The 24,975-nt window shown below is 40.3% G+C and overlaps 1 protein-coding gene across 1 annotated transcript in view; it reads left to right on the top strand.

Annotated features, from left to right (window-relative positions):
• Positions 1–11,870, top strand: part of KIFAP3 (kinesin associated protein 3) — a 168,027-nt gene extending 156,157 nt beyond the window's left edge. The window contains exon 20 of the mRNA XM_075564772.1: positions 11,414–11,870. Within this exon, the coding sequence (XP_075420887.1) occupies positions 11,414–11,522 (109 nt within the window). The 3' untranslated portion in view covers positions 11,523–11,870. The remainder of the gene's footprint in view (positions 1–11,413) is intronic.
• The last annotated feature ends 13,105 nt before the right edge of the window (positions 11,871–24,975 follow it).

Raw genomic sequence — 24,975 nt, 5'->3', positions numbered from 1 at the left:
ACAAAGCATCTGCAAGTGTTACTTTCACTTCTAAATTAAAACTATTTGAGACAATTTTTATGTCTCATATTTGACTGTTTCCATCTTCACTGCCGGTATCCTAGTCCAAGCCATCATCGTGTCATCTGAATCACACCAACAGCCTCCAATTTAATTTCCCCATTTCTGTACTTAGTGTCCTTAATATCTCTCCCACCCCCACCCCAGACAGTAGCCATCGTGGTCTTTTTAAAGTGGAACTCGAAGCTTGTCTCTCAATGTCTTCCCGTGCTTCTTAATAACATACAACTGTCTTACCATCGCCTCAAAGTCCGTCCTTGTCTCTCATCTCCCTGCCCACCTTCAAATGTCCCAGTTACTGCTTCCACTTCCTCTGGGGTTCGCTCTCTTCACTCAGACAGGCACCAGGTTCTTTCTCACTGGGCACTTAATTGGAATGTTCTTCCTCTGACTGAATAAATTCCAGGTCTTTTTAAGTTGCAGCTCAAATATTGCTCCTTCATTGAGCCTTTACTTGCAAATACTACCAAAGGAACTTCTTTCTGTCTTCGGTTATTGTCTCCTTACAGCCCTTGTTCATTTGCTTTTTATGGTTCATTGCTTATTTGCCTCATTTCACAGATTATGAGTATGGTCTTTAGAAGCTTAAAGACATTGACTATCTTATTCCAAGTTGTTAGGAGTAAGTTGTTAAGAGATGTTTCATTTAATAAGTGAATTATAAAGGTCACAGCCAGTATCAAACATAGAAGTGTTTGAATCCATTCCCTATGCTTTATTTTATTTTCCAGGTTAATGGTGTTTTTAACAATCTTTTAATATTTGATTTAATTTTAGCTAGTTCATTATCACCCTTTCAATTGTACGATGTACAGCATATATTAAATATATCATCAAGATTGTTTTACATAGGGAAATATGAATATATATATATGCAAGGGGTGAGCAGAAGAAAGTTATGTCTGTGGAGTTCTGTGAAACCAAGATTAAACACTTTAACATTCAGTACTCTACAGTTGCTTTACAGCTATTTAAACTTGAGTTGTAGTTCCTTTCATGTTCTTACATGCTCACAATATAAAATTATTGGTAGGAACCTATGTTGGATGAAAAAATGCTTAATAGTCTAGGTAAGATAAAAACTGTCTGCTAATTGGTATTAGAAAAATAAAAGTAGTTAAGACCCAGTTAAGAAATTCTTAGTGTACATGTACTGTACCACCACATAGTTCGGAAAAATGATTATTTATGCTGAATATAAGCAAACTTTCTCACAGAAAAGTTGTAATTTAGGCTAAAACATTAGTCTATCTAATGATGTCTAGACTTGGAAAACGTAGGTTCACCATAAGCATGGAAGAAATAATTTGATTAGTATTAAGTGTCTTAATACTAATCTCAATGCCCAACTGACTGTTTCAAATTGCCAGCGCCACTGTGGAGTTACTATGTATTTGGAATAGAGGTATTTTATAGGAAAAAATGTGAACAGTATGAGATGCTTAGAAGGAAAATAATCTCAGTGATTGTCAATCCTGTTGTTGACTCGCTATAAATACTTTCCATGTGTGCGCGCGCATGCACACCTAGAGAGGTGGTTCCATACATAACATCAGGGGGAGTTTGTTTTAAGAGCAGTTAAAGTCCTTTTCTCTACTTCATGTTTCTGTTGCTAAAATTCACTATTGGCATGTGTGAAAGCTGTGTTTAAGTGAAAGGTCCATATTTCTGAACGGACTTTAGGTGAGAGAAGCACAACCCACAAAGGCTATCTTGTACCTTTTAGTTGACGTTAAACAGTCTCTGGAATAGAGTTATAAACAGGATCATAATGAATAGGTTCCTGATTTTCCTTCTTTTCTGTGGACATAAATGAGTTTTCTATCTCAAGTTAGAATTTGTGTGTGTCTATGTGTGTGTGAAAGTAGCTTGAAAAAAACTACATATATGTGTGTATACATGTAGTTTTTATAAGCATATTTTCTTTGTATATCTTTGGAAGAAATTATAGCTAAACTTGATACGTCTCACTTTTTCAGAAATTCTTTCCCTTTCCAGCCAAAAATAAGCTACCTGCGGTTGTATAGGTCTGTCAGAAATTAAAAGGCATTGCAGTCCTAAAACGAAATCTGGCTCTGTGTGGACAGTGTCAAATGGCTAACCTAGAGTCCCCAACTACGGTGGGAGAAGGGTATCTGTAAAATTAGTTAAGCAAGTAAAGTAGTCACACCAGTAACTTCAAATTCATCTTTTCAAATTGACAAAAGATACCCCGGAAAGTTCATACTGTGATCTCTTGTAAGGTAATAATTAAATACACAGGAACACTTAAAATTCTCAAAAAGTTTTTTTTCTCTTAAAGTGTCAGAAGGTTAAGACCTTTAAAAACATCCAACGGTTGTAATTCAATTTGTCATCTGTATACAATATAAGAAAAAAACAAAGCAGGCACAATTTCTTACAATCAGCACTTTGCCTTTTCCCCCTAAAGTGTAGAGAAGTAAGGTGCAATTTGCCATCAGCAAGGAAGTACCATGGTCATTTTAAATCTAGTCAGTGGATAACCACTCTTGTGTTTCTCCATGCTTGGAATAACTAATAGAGATATACCTGTATGCTAGTTTGGATTACGGCCCACACCCCACATGTCATAAGATAATCTCAAAAATATATACTACATTTCCATCTCTCTGAAGAGTTCTCATAGTTCCCCAGTTTTACTTATAAGTTCCAGATTGTCAGGTTGGCTCGACCCCAAAGATAACGTGAGCATCACAGAATGAAAAGACTGCACCCTAAACGTTTCCATGGCCTGTGCCTCTTCCCGAGAGAACCCACGGCTGCACCAGTCAACCTGAACATAGGCATGTGTGCAGTGTGGGAAGCGATGATTTGTATCAGATAACTAAAAACTTCATCCTTGATTTATTGCTTTCAAAATAAACTCACTGAATAGAAACTTAAGATGAAAACACATGTAAAGCGACGTTCCCGGTACTTTTCATCCCTAGAGGTGCCCTGTCATTTATACCCCGCATGACAGGATCTGAAAGATTGTGACTAAGTGACCTTAACTGATACATGCAGCCAGTCTCGTTTCGGTGAAGAGAGGGTATGGCTGGCCACTGCGTTATTCTGGTGCAAGAGTAATTAGTATGCCGATGTGTGGGCATAAATCTCTATGAATTATGTAAGAGGCCTGTAAAAGCAGCCAGAAAGCTTGTGTAAGAAGCATGCCAAGTGGAACAGACTGTCTCTTAACTTTCTACGTTGTGTGGCGCGGGCCAGAATTCCCTAAGGACTGTTAGGGAAGGCCCCATCCTGATCTGTATTGTCATGACAATAACAGTATCAAATGTAAACTGTCAGAGTGCCTTCCATTCTTGTAAGAAGCTTGGAAATATCTCCAGGCACAAAGATGCTAAGGAGGATAACCACTCTTATTTCACAGACAGAGATCCTGACAAAGAAAGTTGCAGATAGGCACTGAAACATATCAGCAGAGATAGAAATCGCATCCAGATCCTCTGGTGGGGTCACTCCATTAGTTTTAGGACTCACTGATAATTTATTTACATTGGTTTTGCTGGGCTTAATAGACAAAATTCTCGGTCCACAAATTAAGGGATAAAAATGCTAATGTACGTTAGTGCTAAAGGAAAAATAGAGAGCATGGCATTTCCTTATTGTCACTTTGGAATCAACATTTTATCCTAAAATATGATAATAGGCTTCAAATGAGGAAAAAATCACTATTAGGATCATATACTTCTACATTGCAGTCTGTGCTGAATTTCCTTGGTATCGATGCAGTGTTTGCCCAAAGGGTGCTTAGCCCTCCTCTGTGAAGATAATAGAGAAATGCCTTGTTTCGTCTTCAGAAGACTTGCAATCTGGTTAATCACAATGAATTAAACTGTTTCGTCCGTATCTTGGCAGCCTACAGTTAACCTTAGGCATAAGTAGGAAGGAAATGAATTTACCTTTGTAAAATAAACCCATTACATAGCAGTCAAATGTATTCTCCAGGACCAAGAAAATGTTGAAATTCCAGGGTAGAGATCTGCATGTGTCCTGTTGTAGCGTTAATCGCAACTTTGATATATTACACAGTGTTCTGAGGTTCTAAGTGAGTGATCTAGTAAATTCATACTAAATATGTATCTGATTTCAGCCTAAAAAAGCTATGTAGATTGCTAAAAGTACTGAATTAGTGATTGAAAGTAGCAAGTCTTAAAAGATTGTGTTAGAATACTCTAATGCTACCCAGCATGAATCTTTTCAGAATGTCTTAGCTGGTGAGGCAAGAAGATGCCCTTTGGTCACAGATTGGACACTACAAGTGCATCCGGAATCAGTTGCCGAGCTTCCATGCACAGCTCTTTAAGACGTGTACTTTCAGTGGAAAAAATCAGCCAGCCTAAAAATGATTGAGACAAATAAATGACCAAGTAGACTTTGACATAAGTTGGAAGCTTTATATTAAGCTTCCTATTTTTGATAACTACTTGAGATTTTAATTTAAGACAAACATCCGGCTACCTCTTATGTGAGGTAGTAAAAGAAAATGAAAGGTTTCAGAAATATGCCAAAATATTGCCAAACTCTATTATTTACTTAAGGACTTTGTAGACATGAGTTTTAACAGGAACTTTTCTTTGAAGAGAAATTGGTATTATGTCATTAGAGGGGCAGGTCTGTCAGATGGCCACGCGACCTCTGTGATTAGGCACACATGTCAGATTTCTGTCAGCTTTATGAAGAAAGATGGGCAGTTGATATCGCCCATTTTAAATAGTACTCAGGATAATTTTAGATTCTCTTCCATCTCCTGAACTTGTTCCTTTTCATAGTGTTTTATTACTTTAAGATTCTGTTTGGCGCTTGAATTTCAGTAACTGAAGGTCATTATTCATGTTTTAACTGGACTAAAGAGTTTTTAGTACCAGCATTAACTTTTGAATTATGTTTGAGGTCTTAGATTTTACAGCATGTTTAGTTTCTTTTCATTTCTTATTAGTATTTTTCAGTACTTAATAGTCTCCTTCCCCCACCTCCTACAAGAACTCGCCTCTCTGTTCAACATCAGAAACGTTTTCCTCTCTGGCATGTGCTTTCTAGATCCCCAAGCAGCATAAGCAAATTGGAAAGTTCAGCTGTCATTCTTGGAAGGTCATAGATCACACTAGCAGCCTGAGTAATCCAAGAGGTTTTAAGTATCATAGCATTTAGTTTAAAGTGAAATTTGCTCTGACAGGGCTGGCACACCAATAGGAAAAAGAAATATTTGTGCTTGCAGAAGTGCATATGTAAAGACCAAGAGTATAACTGATGGCTGGAAGTGATTTCAGTCTAAAAAAACAAATCATTAAGAGAGTGCATAGGGGTAAAATACACAGTTCATATTTTAAAGAGTCTCAAAATGAACCAGCAACTAAGGTTAGCATTACATAGTAATTAGTTGTGGTGTTCAGGCTTTAACTCGCTCAGTACCAGACAGTACGGCATACCATGTTTCTCATACCAGTGGGAAAACTCTGCTACTCAGATGGTTTGCTCTACGTTAGACCTACAGCAGTAATTTTTGTTCCCTAAAAAGCCAAGGTATTATGACAGATTATATAAATGTTGAACCAGTAACAGACAAACAATTATCCAAAGGAGGTGCTAATGACTCACATTATTGACCCAGGGGTTAGTGATGCGGCTCAGTAAGTTCCCATAGTATTTGGTCTTGTGAAATGAGGCATTGCTTAATATTACCAATTTGCCAACTTCAAGGACCCTTGTACTTAATGGAAGAAATGTACATTAAAGATGTCAAGATGGTGTACCTTCATTCAAAGGTTGTAAGACAGAGCCTGAGTCTATTATAGATTAAAGTAAAGAATAAGCCTACGTTAGATGCCTGTATTTTTATGTTAATTCCTACAAATGAGGAAGACTAGGTGGAGGCAGTTTTTTAATAGCTCAAATTATTCCTTTTTAGTCACTGTTCTCTTCAGCAAGGCCAAGTTTCGAGCAACATGAATACAAAGTTTATTAATTTGTTCCTAGTATTTGCAGAACACAAATTAGCGTAAAGCCAAAAGAACTCCCAGCCAGATGGTAGGCTGAGCTGACTTAGAGAGGCTCCCTAGTATGCAGATGGATAGAAAAGGTAGTCGAAGTACAAGGGGGATACAGAAAGTTTGTGGGAAAATTCCATTATCTTTCCCAGGAACTTTAAAAAAAAAACCCTGGTGTAACAAAAACTAATAAGTAGCCAAATTCACAAAAGGGGTAAAGAATACCCCACATACACCCCCCCAACACACACAACACACACACAACACACACACAACACACACACAACAAAAGGAAAGAAGAAAGAACGATCGCGGTGCCCCGCCCACCCTCCAGAGGCCTGCTACGCCAGCACAGATTACCTGGCACAAGAAGGTACAACTAAGTGCCCTATGAAAAGCCCAAAACTTAAAAGACAGCTTTTTTTTAAGCAGTCGAAGAGAATTTAAGCTAGGTGAATTTGAGCTTCCAACCCAGAAAAGTGCCCACGTTGTGCTTTAGATAGATAAGGAGAGTCACCCATGAGAAAGAGAAACCAAAAACTTGCTCCATGCACATGAGAGGGTTTAAGATGTATTTTTATACATTTAATCCAGGGAACTCCAAGTTTAAGAAATTAGCATTTAATTGGTTCAAGCTGGTAAAACTTCCAGAGTCTTGATATAAACAAATACAGAACCACTCTGTGGAAATGTTTCTACAGCCCAAAGGACAACAAACAAATAAAACCATCCTGAAGTCGAGTGCGCAATAAAAAATTGCAGACCCCATGAAGAAGAGACTATCATTAGGGATAATCAGCAGCAAGGGGTCACAACACCCAAGAAGTTGAGTTAAGAGAAGCAGCGTCTCCAAGGGACTATAAAATGCAGATATGAAGGAATAGCGAATGTAACAAAAGAAGACAGGGTGAACACAACAGTCCCTTCTGAACACGAGAACTACCCGGAGAGAGGACTCTGGAAATGGGCCACACGACAGAGGAGGGTGTCACAGGAGAAGAGACGCGCAAATTGAAGAGATACGAGTCCGGAGATGGGTCTGCTTTCCCCTTTGGACTACATTGGGGTTTTTGACACATGCTCCCTCCATCATCAGAACAAATTTTTATTTATACGTCGATATAACTAAAGGCTCTGTTTCCAAGGTAGATTTTCCCTCCCTAGAACTAACATATCTTTAAATTTTATTTTTTATAAACTGGGGATAATTACTCTCAATCTTATCAGAACAGACAGCCCCATCTTTCTCCCACAGAACTTGTATCATTTGCCCTTGATTTGGGGTTTAATATTACTTCAATTTTACTGAAAAGACAATTCTTTGTGATTTCGGGGGGTGGGTGGAACGGCATTTGAGTGTTATAACAAAAGAAAAATTGGTAAACAAGCATAAGAAAAATAAAGAATAAAAGAAAACTAAAATTTCTATGTATTGATGAAACTTAGTAAAAGATTGCTTAATTGTGCTTTTGGATTTTATTTTTCTCAAGTGCAAGTCCAAAGCAGTAAGTGATATCTTTGGGCAACCTAAAACATGTCATTATTACATCAAGGAAAAAGTTAGAAATTATCCTATCATGATAGTACACTAACACAAGTGCACATTAAACTTTGTCAGCATCGAAGACTACCAGAACCTTGTCTTCTAAGTTTCCTAACCTCCTTCTCATGAACCCATACTCATGAAACATGTTTGCATATGACTGATAGAAAGGCATTCTTATTTTACTCTAACTCCATGGTTTCCAAATGATAAAATGAAGACGTGGATTAACTGAGAACGTAATGGAAACCACTTTCAATCAGTGTGCAGTGTACGCAGTTTAAATTCAATAAACCTGGCATTAAAATGTTTAAAGAACATGACACTCAATGTTAAGACAAGCTCGCCATCTAGTGGCTATTCTGTAAAGTATAAATATCTTGCTCTAGCTTGAATAATGCGCGTACCCATCCACTGCCAAGGAGTCAGAATATTTTCAAGTCAAAGATTTTCTCAACCCATGAAAAGAAATTTGGCTTAAATTTTCTCTTCTCCTCCCTCTCTATCTTTCCCCACCCCACTAATATGTTCATCACTTGCTCTGCATTCATATTACTGACTTAGGAATGTCTCAGAAGAAGAAAAAAATGTATGTTGCTTTCATCTAATTTTAATAAAGTAACAATGCTTTTCGCTCAAACAGCACTTTTCACCCAAGGATCTCAAAGTGCTTTACAAGCATGCACTAATTAAGCCTCACAAACAGCCAGAGGTAGGTGCTTTTCTTCCCTCTTTACAGGAATGTCCACTCTGGCACAGGAATTCCCGAGGAGCTTGAGAATGCCTAGGGAATGTTCCTTACTGGCTGCTGCCCCTTGTACCGTGCTGCATGCAAAGCGCCGCTTTCCCTGCCGGCCTTTCTTTTCTCCTGCCAACCCTCAAATTTAGAATTCTACTGGATGTTATTAGGAATTTGTTTGATGCCTTATAAATTTTAGAGATGATTCAATTTTTGCTTGATGAATGCTACTTAAATTTCTAAAATTTGTTAAACTCTAGATCTGGTTCCTTTTTTGTTGAATTTAAAATACAATTTTTACATATAAAGAAGTTACCCTCTTTCTCAAACTCAACTGTGTTCAAGTCGATTCTCAAGTGCAGGGTCTTTCTGTGTACCCAGAAATCCCTGTTCTTGGAACTAAAACTCAACAGATTAAGTGGGGAACCTTATCTACCATGGATATCTTTTCACAACAAATGGCAACCATTTTCTTGGGGCTAGAATAACGCATTTTGAAGTAGAAATACTGAATTTTTATAGTTTTCTAATTCAGCGATCCAATATATGAGGATAAATATTAAATTACTCTAAATGATGTCTTTTTAGTAAAGTAGTTGGTAGTGGCATGTCCTTGTTGTCTGGGAGCATACAACTTTTGATTGGGTTTAGAAGTAAGAGGAGGAGAATATTGGTAAACAGAGGCTCATATAGAGCAGGCCTGGTTTAAATTCCGATATAAAGAGCTACATATTCAGACTCTGAACTGAAACAAAATGGTCTCCCAGGACGAAAGCAGGTGCAGCAGAGCACTGCATGATCTTGCCCCTTGGCCCTCAGGATTCCTGGTTGGGGCTACAACTGCCGTATTAGGGTCCCTAAACCTGACAGTGTTTTAATCAAAACAGAGGCTTACTGGATCCAGATAACGTGGTGTTTACTGTGACACTGCCTTTTAGTACTCATGGTTTTTCTTGTCTTCCACATAACTTACATGGAAATGTTTTCATGTAAAGGAGTATTTCCTGTTAGGCTTCCTGATTTGGAACCACATTAGCAAGGCCAGGTTCTTACCAGGCAGGGAGAAAGTAGGATAGATCGTCCTGTGTCATACAGTACATGTGTGTCTGTCTCTGGGTGTGAGCATCCTAAGGAACCCAACCTGCCCACTGGACTAGTTATCGGAGACATAGAGAAATGTACTACTCTGTTTCCGGATCAATTTTAAAATGTGTAATTATGGAGTTTATTTTGCATGATATAAAATAAACTAAGAACTATGTCAGAATACCCTCTAAGCTGGTCCTAATGTTTCAAACATAGTTTTCTTTGAACAGCAGTGCCGTTGTGATACATAATGGATAGCTCCAGAAACACTCATCTTGACACAATGAGTTTAAGAATTTTACCCTTGAAACATTTCCCCCCATGATTTCTATGGAAATTCAAAACCCGAAATCATGTGCTGTGCACTATATTACACACAGGTGTCTGTGGGTGCACTGCCAACTGCATGAATAAATCTTTACTACAAAAATCTAAGCACTGTGTTCTCCTCACAGGCTCAGAAACCCTGACTTATCAGTGTTCGGGGGTCAGTCTTAATTTCACTGATGTGTGTCGATTCTTACTAATGTTAGGAACATATTTTAAACTTCTTAAAAGCGTATTTGTGATTTATGAAATAATCATCAAGCAACCCGGATTACATCTAAGCATGGGACAGTTTGAGGGTGGTGTCTGGGCCTGAGTGAAACTCAGGACTAAATGTAAAGAAGCCAGAGGCCTCTAGGGCACACGATACGTGTGAATCTGCCTCCCAGAGAAACAGGGTTCCTGACATACAAGTTTCAGGTGAACCTTAATGTCTCCATAGCTCCTTTAAGCTATTTCAACGTAATTTCACTTCAAGCTGTGAGGTTATTGAGTATATAAATACAAAAGGGGCTTTTAAAAATTCATGGGAAAATTTTTCATTATCTTATAATTCCAATTTTCCACAAACTTTTTGAAGCTTTCTTATACCTTTTAATCTTCTTGAGATTCTGCTGGTGAAGAAAAACGTGTGTTCCATCCAGTGAACTCTCAAATAATATCATTTAAATACACTTATTTTTTAAAAGCTTACATTTCTGCATTTTCCCTGGGTTCTTGGGTTGGAGATAAGCTCACTGGCATTCACTGCATGAGCTGTGCATGAGCATGTTAGAGCTGCCATATTTGCCTGGAAGGGTAAATATTTTGCCAATTTGCTAAGTGTTGGATAATTCCGTGATTATTAGAAGGTTCTTTGGAAAACAGATTTTTCTCCTAAATAATTTTTTTATATAGACCAATATTTTAATTTTGAAATAATAATAATAAACTTTTTCCTATACTCCAAATAACCTTTACAATTCTCTGATAGACCCTAAATTTAATTTTATTGGGTGAAAGGAGAATACCTTTGGGTTTTTCTTATTTCCATAAGGTAAGATGAGCCAGAATTGAAAATGGTCTCAGTGACACTTAACAGAAACATGTACTACTCAGTAATGTTTGATGTGAGGGATCTGTAGGATCTGCAAATGCAGCATAGCTAACTTCTGATTGTGGAGACGTCCCTGTCTTTTTCTTTCCGTCATAAGCTCATGGTTTGATTTGACTCGGGTTCAGGGTTCGCTGCTAACGCTCACACTGTGTTTCACTTCAAACAGTGGAATAGGCAGCTTCATATCAAAAGGACATCATGGTATTATACATTAACAATACTCACTTCCCCTGTAATATTATTACTCCCTTGTATGCGTTACTTCCTATTGTGAGATGAGAGCAGTATATGTGTATAGTGTGTTAAATGAAACTTGGCTGCTCCGATTCTTCCCCTTCATCTTAATTAGTACTTAACACACCTAGTTGGAAAGAAAGAGTTCAGAAGACATCATTGTATGGTTCCCTTCATTTAGGAGCGGGGTAATAGTAACCACCTCATTCGCCGTCACTGCTAGGGATAGGACCGTGGATGTGTAAAGCCCGGGCCTTCTACGCGACCTACGTTGTCGATGTGTCATAAAAACATAACTTAGTGTCTCTTTCTGTTTCTAGCCTTGGAATGGATGGCTTTGGCCAACCAGTTGGCATTCTTGGACGCCCTGCCACAGCTTACGGATTCCGCCCCGATGAACCGTACTACTATGGCTATGGATCACGATAAAATCCGTCCTGCTCCCTTGTGCTCACTCTCAGCGTAGAAGAACTCCGTGCGGGTCGGGATAGCTTTTAGTCTTGCCCTAATAATGCATGTTGTTACTGTTGTGGGTCTCTGTTTCTTTCTCCACACTGCTGGCTTCAGATGGACCCCAACCTCTCTGTTAAGTACAGTTGACGCTGACCACATCTGGATGCTGAATTACATTTCCCATGAGACCCAAAAGTGAATGTTCAGAAGCTATTTGATTGGAAAACAAATACTACATTATGTACATTAAGTGACTAATTTAATTTCTTTTAAAAAGAACCAAAAGTACAAATGAATGAATAAAAGTCATGTGTTTGTATGTCATGCACTTTGTTAGTAGTTACATGTTTATATGTGGTTCAATGAATTGGGTACTTTCTGCTCTTTTCCCCCTTTCCAAACTTCAGTATTAGTGGTGTAGTGGGTTATGGGTTGGGTTGCTAACTGTACAATCAGCTCTTTGAGCCCAGCAGCTGCTCCAAGGGGGAAAGATGAGCTTTCTGCTCCCATTCAGACTGACAGGCTCAGATGCCCAACGGGGCAGTTGTACCTGCCCTGTCCTGTAGGGTCACTATGAGTCGAAATTGATGCCATGGAAGTGAGTTGTTTTTCATTTCCAGTTTAAGTGAATGTCACCTTCCATTTACAATGAAGGATTCCTCCACAAAGATATTAGCTATCATTTTTCAATTAGCAATGGGACATATGCCATAAATTACATCAACTATCGTCTTTTTAGGGAAGCCCAGCTGGTGTGTGTTGTGGTTACACTTTAGGCTGCGAACCAGTAATGTACCAGTTTAAAACCAGGAAAAAATTAGAAGGCTGCTTTCTACTCGCATGGAAAGTTACAGTTTTGGAAACCCACAGGGGAAGTTCTATCTGTCTTACAGAGTTCTATGAGGTGGAACTGACTCCGTGGCAGTGAGTTGGGGGTGTGTGTGCATGAATAGTCGAATCCATGGCAGTGAGTTGGGGGTGTGTGGGTGGGTGGGTGTGTGAATAGTAATCCAAATTCATGGTTTCTTTTTTTCATAAAGAAAACCTAGACTACTAAATAAATTACTTGAGATTAGTAGGTTTTAAATTTTTATTAGTCATGAAATATGAGATGTAGTTACAAAAGAGCCTTGTTGAGGAAAACTAGGTAGAATCTTTTGCTTACTTGGATACCAATCTCCTATTCGTTTGTTTTTATGAGATTTAGAAATGGAGAGACTTTTATGATTAAGAACAAGGTTTTTCTTTATGACAGTATTATAATATTAAAATTCTTACTTGAGGAATCAATCAAATAAACCAATTATAATCCAGAGATATTTCCTTGAGAACCTGCCATGGAAAGAATTACATGTGGTTTCTAAGGAATCTGTAGATCATAAACAAGGCCCTTGTCCTTGGATTTAGAATCTCACTGACCTTTCTAACTACGTTCATTATTTGGCCTGATTTATATTTCAAGCATAAAGGGGCTTTAAAAATGCCAATCCATCTAATTATTTGGAAAGATAATCACATAAACAATTTGAATGTCACCAACAAATTATTTTCTTAATAACCTCTTGTCTAAGGAAGAATATGATGTTCTTTAGGGAATTATGTGCATCTAAGATGAAATTTGTATCTTTTTAAGTGTGTAATTTAGTTGGTCTTTTATGAATTTATTTTACTTAGTTTAATTTTAACCATAGAATATGAAAAGTCGGAAGGGCTTGAGAAGAAATCCTGCCCAATGTCTTCAAACTTAGAGTTGACAATACTGTGCCTGCGAGAGATTGACTGACTTGCCCACACTTACTCTCCTATTTGTTCATTTGTTTTTACTAGACTTAGAAATAGAGAGGCTTTAGAAAAAGATATCCAGATGTCCTCTGTCATATAGATATGTGTAGATATATGAAGAAGGAGGTTAGTAAAATCTGATGGAGGCAGGGGAAGACACTGGGAAATTGGAAAGAGTTAAAGGCAATAGGAGCAATCCTGGTGATGTCTGAATAGATTCCTGAATAGATGCAAAAGTTGACCAGGTATGGGATGGGGATGTGTGTACACTGCTTTGTGGAGGAACCCTTTGGGCAAACGCAAGGGGCTAAGAAGGAGGGTGACATGAGTTGTATGTAAGCACTCCTTCCCATGCCGGCATAACTCTGTTTCTATTCATATATCACTAATACTCTGGGATTTGTCTCAGCTGCCTTTAACTCTTTAAAACTGCCAGTGTCTTCATCTGCCTCCATCAGATTTTACCACCCTCCCTCCTCTTATATAGTTCCTTCCCCTAAACCTATAAATGTTTACAGCCTCGGCAAACCACAGGAAAAGCCCCACTCTCTCCTATAGTGTTGCTATGGGCCATACTTGACAGTGAGTTTGGTACGATAAATGCAGATTCAAATGTTCTGAAACTTGAAATGGGTCTATCCGAGGTCAAACTCCTTTACCATTGAAATGCCCCAGTCTTCTGGTAGGCATCTGGTGGGGTAGTAGTTACTAGTTGGGCTGTGATCCTCAAGGTCAGCAGTTGGAACCACCAGCGGCTCAGTGGGAGAAAGACGTCGGTGGAAGAAGGGATAAACTTTGGGGTATACATACCATGGAATACTACGCAGTGTTAAAGAATAAAGACGAATCTGTGCAACGCTCCATAACCGGACCCTGGAGGACATTCTGCTGCGTAAAAGTATCCAAGCATAAAAGGATGAATACTGTGTGAAACCACTGCTATGTAGCGGCAAGAAAGGGTTTTCTCACTGACAGAAACAGAGTTTGATGGTTGCGGGGGTAAAGCGGGTAGGGATAGGAGGTAGGGCGAGTCACAGGCAAGAGGTAAGCCAGTGTAAACTTGGGTGAAGGGGAAGACAATCTTCAACAAGAGGGAGATGGGTAAAAAATGATAGAAACTGAGCAAGACAATGGGAGGCTTAATGAGTTCTTGAATGTAAAACGTGATCTTCTCTGGAAACCTTTTCTAAATTCCCAATAAAGTAAGTTGGGAATAGAAATACCATATGAGCAGCAATTCCTCTATTTAATATGTCCTAGAGAAAGAAGACGGGACTTTCTACTCCCGTAAACAGTGGCAGTCTCAGAAACCCACAGGGGCCTTTCTACTCTGTCCTGCAGGGTCTCTCTGAGTCAGCATCGACTCAGTGCCAGTGACAGTCTACTTAAAGACGACACAGCTTCTCCGCCAGTGAGTGGAAACTCTTTAAAGTTAGAATTTCTCTTACAATGAAGCTTGGAGCCAACCTCATCTCTGGAACATTTAACATGAATTATTCATGGGTTGCTATACACCGAAATGTGCTCTGAACTGTTTACTGCATCATGTGATGAAGAAAAATTTAGATCTTCAAAATATTTGTAAAAATTGCTTTGAAGTCTTCCATTTTCAACACTATAAATTGCCCTCACACCTTCTGTATATGTGCCTGTTCAATACTCTTTATTTTCCACTCTTCTCAGGCTGTGTTCTGGCTTTGCAGTATCCAACAGCCTCCCACACCAGACAAAATCCTGCTGCCAGTGAATAAATTCTAACTCATAGTGATGCTATAGGACACAGAAGAACTGCCCCTTTGGACTTCCAAACCTTTAAATCTTTTAAAGGCTGAAGTGACTAGTGAAGAGTGACGTGTAACCAACTAACCACCATGGGTCCATACACAGCTTCCCTTGAAAGTCCCTTAATACCTAGTTATTTTTCAAATATTTACCATTTTTCCCTATCCTGTAATTTATGGATCTGGATTCTTCTCATATTTAAAGGTAGGATGATAAATGTGTACATAAGTATGACAAGAGCTGAAAATAGAGTGGAACGCCTTACCTAAGAAACGAGCTGATGTGATCTACCCAATGCAATTTTCTGAATCAACACCCCAAAAGAACCTCAGAAACAATCCTAGAAACCAAGACACTGAGAAAAAAAATGTTATTGTTGAGCTGTCTAATCCACTGCAATGGCTACATAAAACACAGATAATACACAAAATGATGAGCGCTTATTAGGGAAGTTAACAGCTTACCACCAACCAGGATCCTAAAATACTAAGGACAGTCATTGGTCCACAGGATCACCTCCTCTCCGCCAGGAGCCAAGTCTGTCTCTAGTCATTTACCTCTCAGCCACCTAGTCCCTTGGCCTCTCCCTCTGGGGGCCAGGAAGCCCGCCCACTGTTCTGCTTCTTGGTCTCATAGTCTCTGTACCACTCCTCTGCTGTCTCATGGTCTCTTCCTCAAGCTCTGTTCTCAGCGTGGCATGGCCTCTGCTGCCCCCACCACTTGAAGCCAGGGATGTCAAACATGCTCCTCTGGTGCCTCTTCTGAGATGGTTCTAAGAATTTTCTCTCTTCCTGCTTCTGAGCTAGCTCTCTCATAGCCAAGGAAAGGGCAACGTAAAGCTGATCAATCCTCATGAATGGTTTTTCCCCTGCCCTGGTTGCATGGTCCTTCGATCATTTGGTCGGACTTAGAGAGACATGGGTAGAAAAGTCGTCTTAAGAAATCTCACTCCATCATAAACTAAAGCCTCTGGTTTAAAGTCTATATAAGAAGAGAAAAGGATCTTGGATCCATGTTGTTGGCAGTTGGACACATAAGCCATGGGTCTTCGGTGTGTAACAGAAATGTGTCCCCTAAGAAATCAATCGGGGATCAGCCACTGGAGGAAGATAGCAGGTTTGGTGAAGGACCAGCCAACAAGGGCATGGAGGACCCTTCGTGAGGTGCATTGACACAAAAGCTACAATAGATGGCATATGGTGGCAATTAGGAGGATGGGGCAGGGCCGAAGAAGGTACAGCTGTGTTGTACATAAGGTCACCTTGAGTAGGCGCCAACAGCAGCTAACAGCAAGAACAGGTAGGTTAGGTGGATCTCCAAGGAATCCCACATGCAGCTTTTTCAGTCACGTGCTTATTTACCCCTTTAACTGGTATGTTATTCTCTAAAATATATGGAGAGTAGGAATGTGAGCATAAAATTCCTGTGCTGGGAGATGTTACGTCCGTATCACTTGTTCCTGCAGATGTGGTACATGTTGATGTGATGACACGAGGATTACTGTAGTTCAAGAGCTAGGACAGAGGGATTCTGCTTCCACAGACAATTTGGTAAAAGTACCCACAGCAAAAACTGCTGGCCTGAGTACCCACAAGCATACACATTAAAAAGAGCCCACAACACAGGGAATCCAGGATAGCAAAACCCCTCAGGGCCAATAATGAGAGTAGAGATACCAGGAAGATTAGGGGAGGGGGGGGGGGAGAAAGGGAAATTGATCACAAAGATCAAACTAGAACCTTCTCCCAGGGGGACAGATAACGGAAAAGTGGGTGAGGGATGAAGGAAGACGATGTACGATATGGAAATAATAATCTATAACTTATCAAGGATTTGTGAGGGAGGGAAGGCAGGTAATGGAGGGAAAGGAAAATGGGAGGAAACTGATATCAGGGGCTCAAGTGGGAAAATGATGACGGCATATGTGCAAATGTGCTTGCCACGCTAGATGAATGTATGGATTGTAAGAGATGTAAGAGCCCCAATCAAAGTATTAAAAAAAAAAAAAGCAACTGTCTTAATGGTCATGACAAATAGGGATTGAATTGCCCAACTGGTAATAAGTATTGATATCATCTATAATACAATGAAGCGATTCCCACATTGCTACTGAAAAGCAAATGTAACCGTCCATTATACATCAGTGTTCATCGCCACTAGGCATTACTCATCTGGGTGCTTCGTACCCATTTCTGCTTCTGCTTTTACCACAACTTTAATTTCCTTAGGCAAACTCTTTTCTTTGAGTAACCAGGCCTCTCCTACTGCACAATTTTTTTCTTTAATCTTAATGAAGGCGTTCACTATATCCTCAATAGTTATCCTCTACCACAGTGGTTCTCAACCTGTGGGTAGCAGTCCCTTTGGAGGTCGAACGACCCTTTCACAGGGGTTGCCCGATTCATAACAGTAGCAAAATTACAATTATAAAGTAGCAACAAAAATACCTTTGGGGGGGAGACTGAGAACCACTGAGCTACCAGATAAGTTTAGGAGCCCTGGTGGCACAGTGGGCTATGCCCTGACCTGCTAACCACAGGTCAGCTGTTCAAACTCACCAGCTGCTCCATGGGAGACAGATAAAGCTGTCTACTCTCATAAAAATTTAAAATTTTGGAAACCCAATGACACCGTTCCACTGTCATATAGGGCAGAAACATCTTTACAGCAGTGACTGTGGTTTTGAAACTAGGTAAGTTAACCAGCTTGTAGGTAATCGCGAGTGTGGCTCCGGGTCAATGTTAACTGTCAGAAGCGGTATCCCGGAGCCACACTCAGGATTACACTGCAGAGAAGTCCCTTAACTGTACCCCGATCCAGTGGTGTCCTCCGCTGAGATCGCAGAGAGATCTGACTTCCTCGTCCATTCTGTCAGTTCTGTTCTCTGCGTACAGTGCGCAGCATAGCTGCACGGGGGCGGAACTGGGCGGGAAATTCAAAACTGCAAGTCTAAAAAAGACACACACACACACACACACACACACACAGTGAGGATTACATTGTATCAAAGCTTATCACCTCAGATTTGTCTCTAGATCAGTCTCCAGTGCTCTACCTGCCCTTTTCTGTCACTTGGAAATTTTTTTGCCTGGAAATCTTTGGTCCATGGCATCAAAAGAGTGTCACTTTAGCACAAAAGGAGTTTTAGACCAGATAAATGACAGCAACAATGACTAAGAATTACTCACAGAATTGAGTAATACATTGACTACATTATTGAAAAAATTATATTATTTCTATATTTATTATATTATAATTTATGATTTTTTGTATTAAAGTTTATCATACCTGGAATGTCTACTAAAGAGATTAAAATGAATAATTTTTTTCAATCATTTTATTGGGGGCTCGTACAACTCTTATCACAATCTATATATACATCCATGTATCAAGCACATTTGTACATTTGTTGCCATCATCATTTTCAAAGCATTGCTTTCTACTTGAGCCCTTGATATCAGCTCTTCATTTTTTAAAAATCATTTTATTAGGAGCTCATACAACTCCTATCACAATCCATGCATACATCAATTGTGTAAAGCACATTTGTACATTCATTGCCCTCATCATTCTCAAAACATTTGCTCTCCACCCAAACCCCTGGCATCAGGTCCTCTTTTTACCCCTCCCTCCTCACTCCCCCCTCCCTCATGAACCCTTGATAATTTATAAATTATTATTTTGTCATATCTTGCTCTGTCCCACATCTCCCCCACTTTTCTGTTGTATGTCCCCCACGGGGGAAGTCACATGTAGCTCCTTAAAATAGGTTCCCCCTTTCCAACCCACTCTCCCCATCCCCTCCCAGTATCACTGCTCACACTACTGGTCCTGAGGGGATCATCTGCCCTGCCTTCCCTGTGTTTCCAGTTCCCATCTGTACCAGTGTACATCCTCTAGTCTAGTCAGACTTGCAAGGTAGGATTCGGATCATGACAGTGGGAGGCGGGGAGGAAGCATTTAGGAACTAGAGGAAAGTTGTATTTTTCATCGTTGCTACATCACACCCTGACTGTCTCATCTCCTCCCCAAGACCCTTCTGTGAGGGGATGTCCAGTGGCCTACAAATTGACTTTGGGTCTCCACTCCGCACTCCCGCTCATTCATCTATGGTAAGATGATGCCTGATAACTGATCCCTTCAGTACCTCGTGGTCACACAGGCTGGTGTGCTTCTTCCATGTAGGCTTTATTGCTTCTGAGCCAGATTGTCGCTTGTTTACCTTCAAGCCTTTAAGACCCCAGACGCTATCTCTTTTGGTAGCCGGACACCATCAGCTTTCTTCACATTTAGTTGTTCACCCACTTTGTCTTCAGTGGTAGTGTTGGGAAGGTGAGCATCATAGAATGCCAATTTAATAGATGAAAGTATTCTTGCATTGAGGGAGTACTTCAGTGGAGGTCCAATGTCCCTCTGCCACCTTAATACTAACCTTATAAATATATGCACATAGATCTATTTGCCCATTCAATAAAATGATTGAAAAATGAGTAATTTTTAAGAATTACAGGCCTACAATATAAAACAAGTTTTATGCAAAACAATGTACTGCTTTGAGTACAAAATTACTGACATAATTAGACCGCCAGCAGGGAGGTTAATTTTATTGAACGGACAGTTCCCAACCATGCTTCATCCTTGGTGGGGGGGGGGGTTGGAAACTATCCATTGATTTGCATCTTAGAGGGTGGGGGGAACAACACAATCAGGGATCTCACAAGCCTTTCTGAAAATGAAGTTTATTTACCTGTTGTGTGTGGTTGGTGGGAGAAAAATGGGGCTCTCTACTCCTATGAAGAGTTACAGTCTCAGAAACTCACAGCTGCCTTCCACCCTGTCCTATAGGGTCCCTGTGAGCCAACATTGACTCCCAGGCAGTGGTTGGGTATGATTACTTGAAGCAGTATGGAATTGCTTCAGATTTCCTCCCACAGGTTGTAGTACCTTCTGTATCCTCATTTAGTTCCTTATACTGGGTTAACTTTTTCCCATTTAGAATTAAATCAAATCCAAAGAGTTGTCTCAACAGTCTTTTTAAAATCAGCCAGTCTATCATTTTTGTTCTTCTAATTAATAAGGACAATGCAATTCCCCTGAATGCCTCTGTTATACGAGCATATGTTGTTCGTTCATTGTTGAGCAGATGTGGGAAAAGAAGTTCATCAAGATAGTTTCAAGGGCTGCATGCAATTCTTCCAAACCTTTCACTGTACCTCAAGGAGTCATTCTTACTAAAGCAAATGCAATTATAACCCTGAATACATTTTTAGGGAAGCAATACTGTTGGTTGTTACTTTGCATGAGAAGTCTATATAATCCACCTACCATATTACTTAAGAAACAGCCTTCTGGGACTACATCTCTAGGATCTCTTTATAATCGTAACTTCTGACAAGGTGGAGCATTAAGCATATATTTCACTTGATTTACACTTAAGTCACATCTTTTTATTTTTCTTACATTCCAGCTACTTATCATTGTGGTGTCCAACTCTCAAGATATGAAAGGGCCCAGAAATGGAAATAACATCCATCATCCCAATTTCCCTTTTTATAGGCTTAATGGTTGACAGGTGTGTTAGGCCGGGTTGACTAGAGAAACAAATCCATGGACACTCATATGGGTAAGAAAAAGCTTTAGAGCAAGAACTAATTATATGTCGACAAAACATCCCAACTCAGTCCAACTCAAGTCCTTAAGTCCCTCTTCAGACTCATGCAGCCACATGCAATGATGCAGAGTGCAAGAATATCACAGGCAAGTGGTTTCAAAGTCTTGTGGATCCAAGGTGGTGGTGGCATCTCTAGGCCTCTGGCAGATCTCAGATCAGCCCACCAGCAGGTGGCAGGTGAAGGCAAAGAGAGAAGGGGAGGCTTCCTGGATGCTCCTTATCAGAAGGCCATGCCCACAAGGAGTCACCATAAGACTGTGACCTGATTGACAAGCTGAACTCCACACCTACACTTTTATATCTCTTTGAGTTGACATAAAATTATGTAACTGCACAACAGGAGACTTGGGTTGGCACAAATAGCTAAGGCCTTGACTATTAGCTGAAAGGCTGGTAGTTCAAACTCACCCAGAGGCACCTTCAAAGTGATCCACTTCAGAAAGTTCACAGTTTCAAAACCCTGTAGAGCAGTTCTGTGTTGTACACTATGGGCTCACTGAGTTGGGATCCACTTGACACCAACTAATAACATAGTTTAAGTTATAGTGTCGATTTCATTATATTTACAAACCTTTCACTCAACACATTGCCACTGACACATAATGACAGTACTTGTGAAAGCCTTGTTAATCATAGACTGGTTTTCCATTAATTATCTAGCCATTTGGTCTCCATCTACTTGACTATAAGGTAAGTCCATCAGTAACAAGCCACAAATCACTGGGATTTCTATACTGTTATTGAAACTGCCTGGAGCTCTGTGTATTGTGCCAGTCACATTGGACATTCTACAAGGGAACCCTCAGATGAAAGACAAACTTAGCATTGAGCCTACTCACAGGCTTTGGTGGTATTGCTAGCCTAGATTCACAAGTTGTCTGTGTCCACTGTAAATCCTATCAGGGTTGTTCCATTTTAGCAGAGACCCTCTTTTTCCCAGTTGGCACAGCAGTCCCTTGGAATAGTGGAGGACCAGTATTTGTCTTGCCACCTCCTTGTGTAATAATTTGACCCTTTAAAATACCATTTTTATTTGAGTGGAGATTTTCCCTGTCACGGGACTGTAATGTACCATGGTGTAGCTATCCAAAATAAAATTAGATCTGTTTCTATGGTTACAGATCCCAGACCCACGAGGCCTGCTGGGGACAATTAATTTGTCTTTGTCCCCTGGATTTCTTACATCAGAATTCCACTAGTGGCTGGTACTACTTGCCTGACCTTGCACAAATCCCTGTAATCGGTTCCCCCTTTCCACCCCACCCTCCCTTCACCCTCTCGGTATCGCCACTCTCACCACTGGTCCTGAAGGGATCATCCATCCTATATTCCCCTTGTTTCTAGTTCCTATCTGTTCCTCTGGTCACTAGTGACTCTAGCCAGAATTTTAAGGTAGAATTGGGATCGTGATAGTTGGGGGAGAAGGGTGGAGGCAGGGAGAAAAACATTTAGGAACTAGAGGAAAGTTGTATGTTTCATCATTGCTTCACTGAACCCTGACTGGCTCATCTCTTCCCCGCGACCCTTCTGTAAGGGGATGTCCAGTTGCCTACAGATGGGTCTTGAGTCCCTAATCTGCACTCCCTCTCATTCATAATGATTTGATTTTTTGTTTGTTGATTCCTAATACCTGATCCCTTCAACACCTCATGATCACACAGGCTGGTGTGCTTCTTCCATGTAGGCTTTGTTGCTACTGATCTAGATGACCGCTTGTTTATCTTCAAGCCTTTAAGACCCCAGACGCTATATCTTTTGATAGCCGGGCACCATCAGCTTTCTTCACCACATTTGCTTGTGCACCCATTTGTCTTCAGCAATCATATTGGGAAGGTGAGCATCATGGAATGCCAGTTTAATAGAACAAAGTGTTCTTGTATTGAGGGAGTACTTGAGTAGAGGTGCAATGTTCATCTGCAAACTTAATACTAAATCTATACATGTATGCACATAGATGTATTTTACCATTCTCATATATAAATATATTTACATATGTACATTCAGCTCCATCTCGTTATGTCAGGAAAACCCAGTTTCCTCAATTAAGTGCCCAGAAGCATCCCACTCCATAAGCCCGCCTCTTGCTCACAAGCACTCAGCTTTTCTTGCTTTGTGGCATGGGAAGCCCACCACTTTGTCTCAGGCTCGAACTACTGGTTTTGCTGCTACTGCTCTTCAGTTGCAAGAGTTGTCTCCTGAATCAAAGCATTTCAATGCAAAAGCATCTCAGAATCCAAAGGATGCCCCATCCACTCCTGGCTCTTGTCTCTTGCTGGTAGTAAAATCTCCCCAGATGACTTATTTCATACCCAGCAGGATGGCAATTCACCCTGATAATCACTCACAGCTGAATCACATACTTCAGTCAGTAACTTCCCCTACCTTCTTATCCAGACTCATCAGGAAAATTCTCTGTTGCCTTGACTCAGAGCAGTAGTAAGAAGCTTGGAGAGCAGCAGAATAGGGAAGAGTCCCAGGAAGCAAAATTGGGCCCCCCAAGTAAGGAATAGTTCTAGACTTAAGAATAGCAGAAAATGGAAAATGTGCCCAGCAAGATTTCAGAGTTGCTATGAACCAATGACAGCAACCCGCCTCACATCATTCCACTTTTTTAATAGCTACTTTTGTGTCTGTTTTGTAGTTTTGCCATCATTGTGTACTATGGGTGGGGTGTCAAATAACTTCTTTCAGTTCACTGGCGTCAGTATCAAAAGGAGCCACATTGGAGGAGAAACCTCACCCACACTTAGACATAATTTTGATGATGAGATCCTGAATTTCAAGCCAGAGTTTGACGCCATCATATTAGAGAAGAGAGAGTGAACATATTTTGTATGTGGATTAAATATAAATAATTGCGACCAGCAGGTAAACTATAGTCAATTGACCAAGATGAGCATGATATATTTTTTAGCTCTTCTCATCAACAGATGGAACTGATTTCCTTATTTTTTGGATTTGGGTTCACCTTGTATCTTGCTTTGACAAACAGAAAGTGATAAAAATGACATTGTGTGATGTCTGGGTCCAAGACTTCAAAAAAATCTTGAGGGCTTCTGTCATTGCCCTTTGGGCCAGGCTATTGTAATGTAAAGAAACAGAAAACTTGGAGAGAGAAACCCAGCTGAGCCCAAACAGAATGTAGTCATACTGACAAGACAGCAGCAGCAGGATCACCCAGTCAATCCAAAAAAGTGTGATGAACCATAAATTGTTGCTTTAAGACTCTAAACTTTGGAATAGTTTGGTAGATTGTATTTTCAAAATATGACTGTTACAACATATATTCCATGCCTCATGCTCATGCAATGTTGGCACTCCTCCAACTAGTGGCAGTGTGTATCTTCCCTGTGAGCCTACGTGGACCCTGTGGCATTTGTATAATCTCCTGTCAACTTGAGCGAAGGGGTGGAGTCTAGCCTTTCAATCAGTCCATAACCAATGAAGCCTCTGTGTGAGCATGGCTTTCTCCTGAGGATTCTGGGGAATCCAGTCTTCCTCCCTGGAGGTGGAACAAACAGTCTCTCTGCTTGACATCCTGTTGACAAGCCACATGGATATTCACTGATGGAAGCAGAGTCCTGGATCTGGAGGAACCATGTGGAGATCCACACTAGCACTGAGATGCTCCCACCACCACTGGATCTACAAGACTTTCCACCCACTGGCCTGTGATCTTCCTGCATTCAGAACCATTGCATGGCTCTGTGAGTCTAAAGAGGAATTTATGGACTATGGACATAGGGGCTCATGTTGAACTAATGGACTTGATCTGGACTGGGCTGGGATCTTTTCTCAATATACAATTGCTCTTTTATATAAAGCTCTTTATTATACACATGAGTCTCTCTGGATTTGTTTGTCTAGTCTACCCGCTATGACTCAGACCCCCTTTTTATGTCTTGACTAATACAATATGGCATACGTGAGGCTGCATGACTTCCTCATCTAATCATAAAAATGCTTAGACATTCACCTTGTTATCTTGCACATTCACTCTTAGAACCACCTGCATGCTGTGAGAAAGCCAAAGCACACAGAGAGGGCATCTACAGGTGTAGCAGTAGATAGCCCGGACTGAGATTCCAGCAGACCACCAGCGTGAGTAAGCTTCTATTCCCCAGCATCTAAGCTACCCTAGCTGAGGCCACAGAAGTCAAGATGAACTACCCTGCCCAAACTAAAGATTCATGA

This window comes from Tenrec ecaudatus, chromosome 1, assembly GCF_050624435.1.
Source record: "Tenrec ecaudatus isolate mTenEca1 chromosome 1, mTenEca1.hap1, whole genome shotgun sequence".
Classification (NCBI taxonomy): Eukaryota; Metazoa; Chordata; class Mammalia; order Afrosoricida; family Tenrecidae; genus Tenrec; species Tenrec ecaudatus.
Note: the sequence above shows the minus strand (reverse complement) of the source record. Positions and strands in the feature narration are given on the sequence as shown.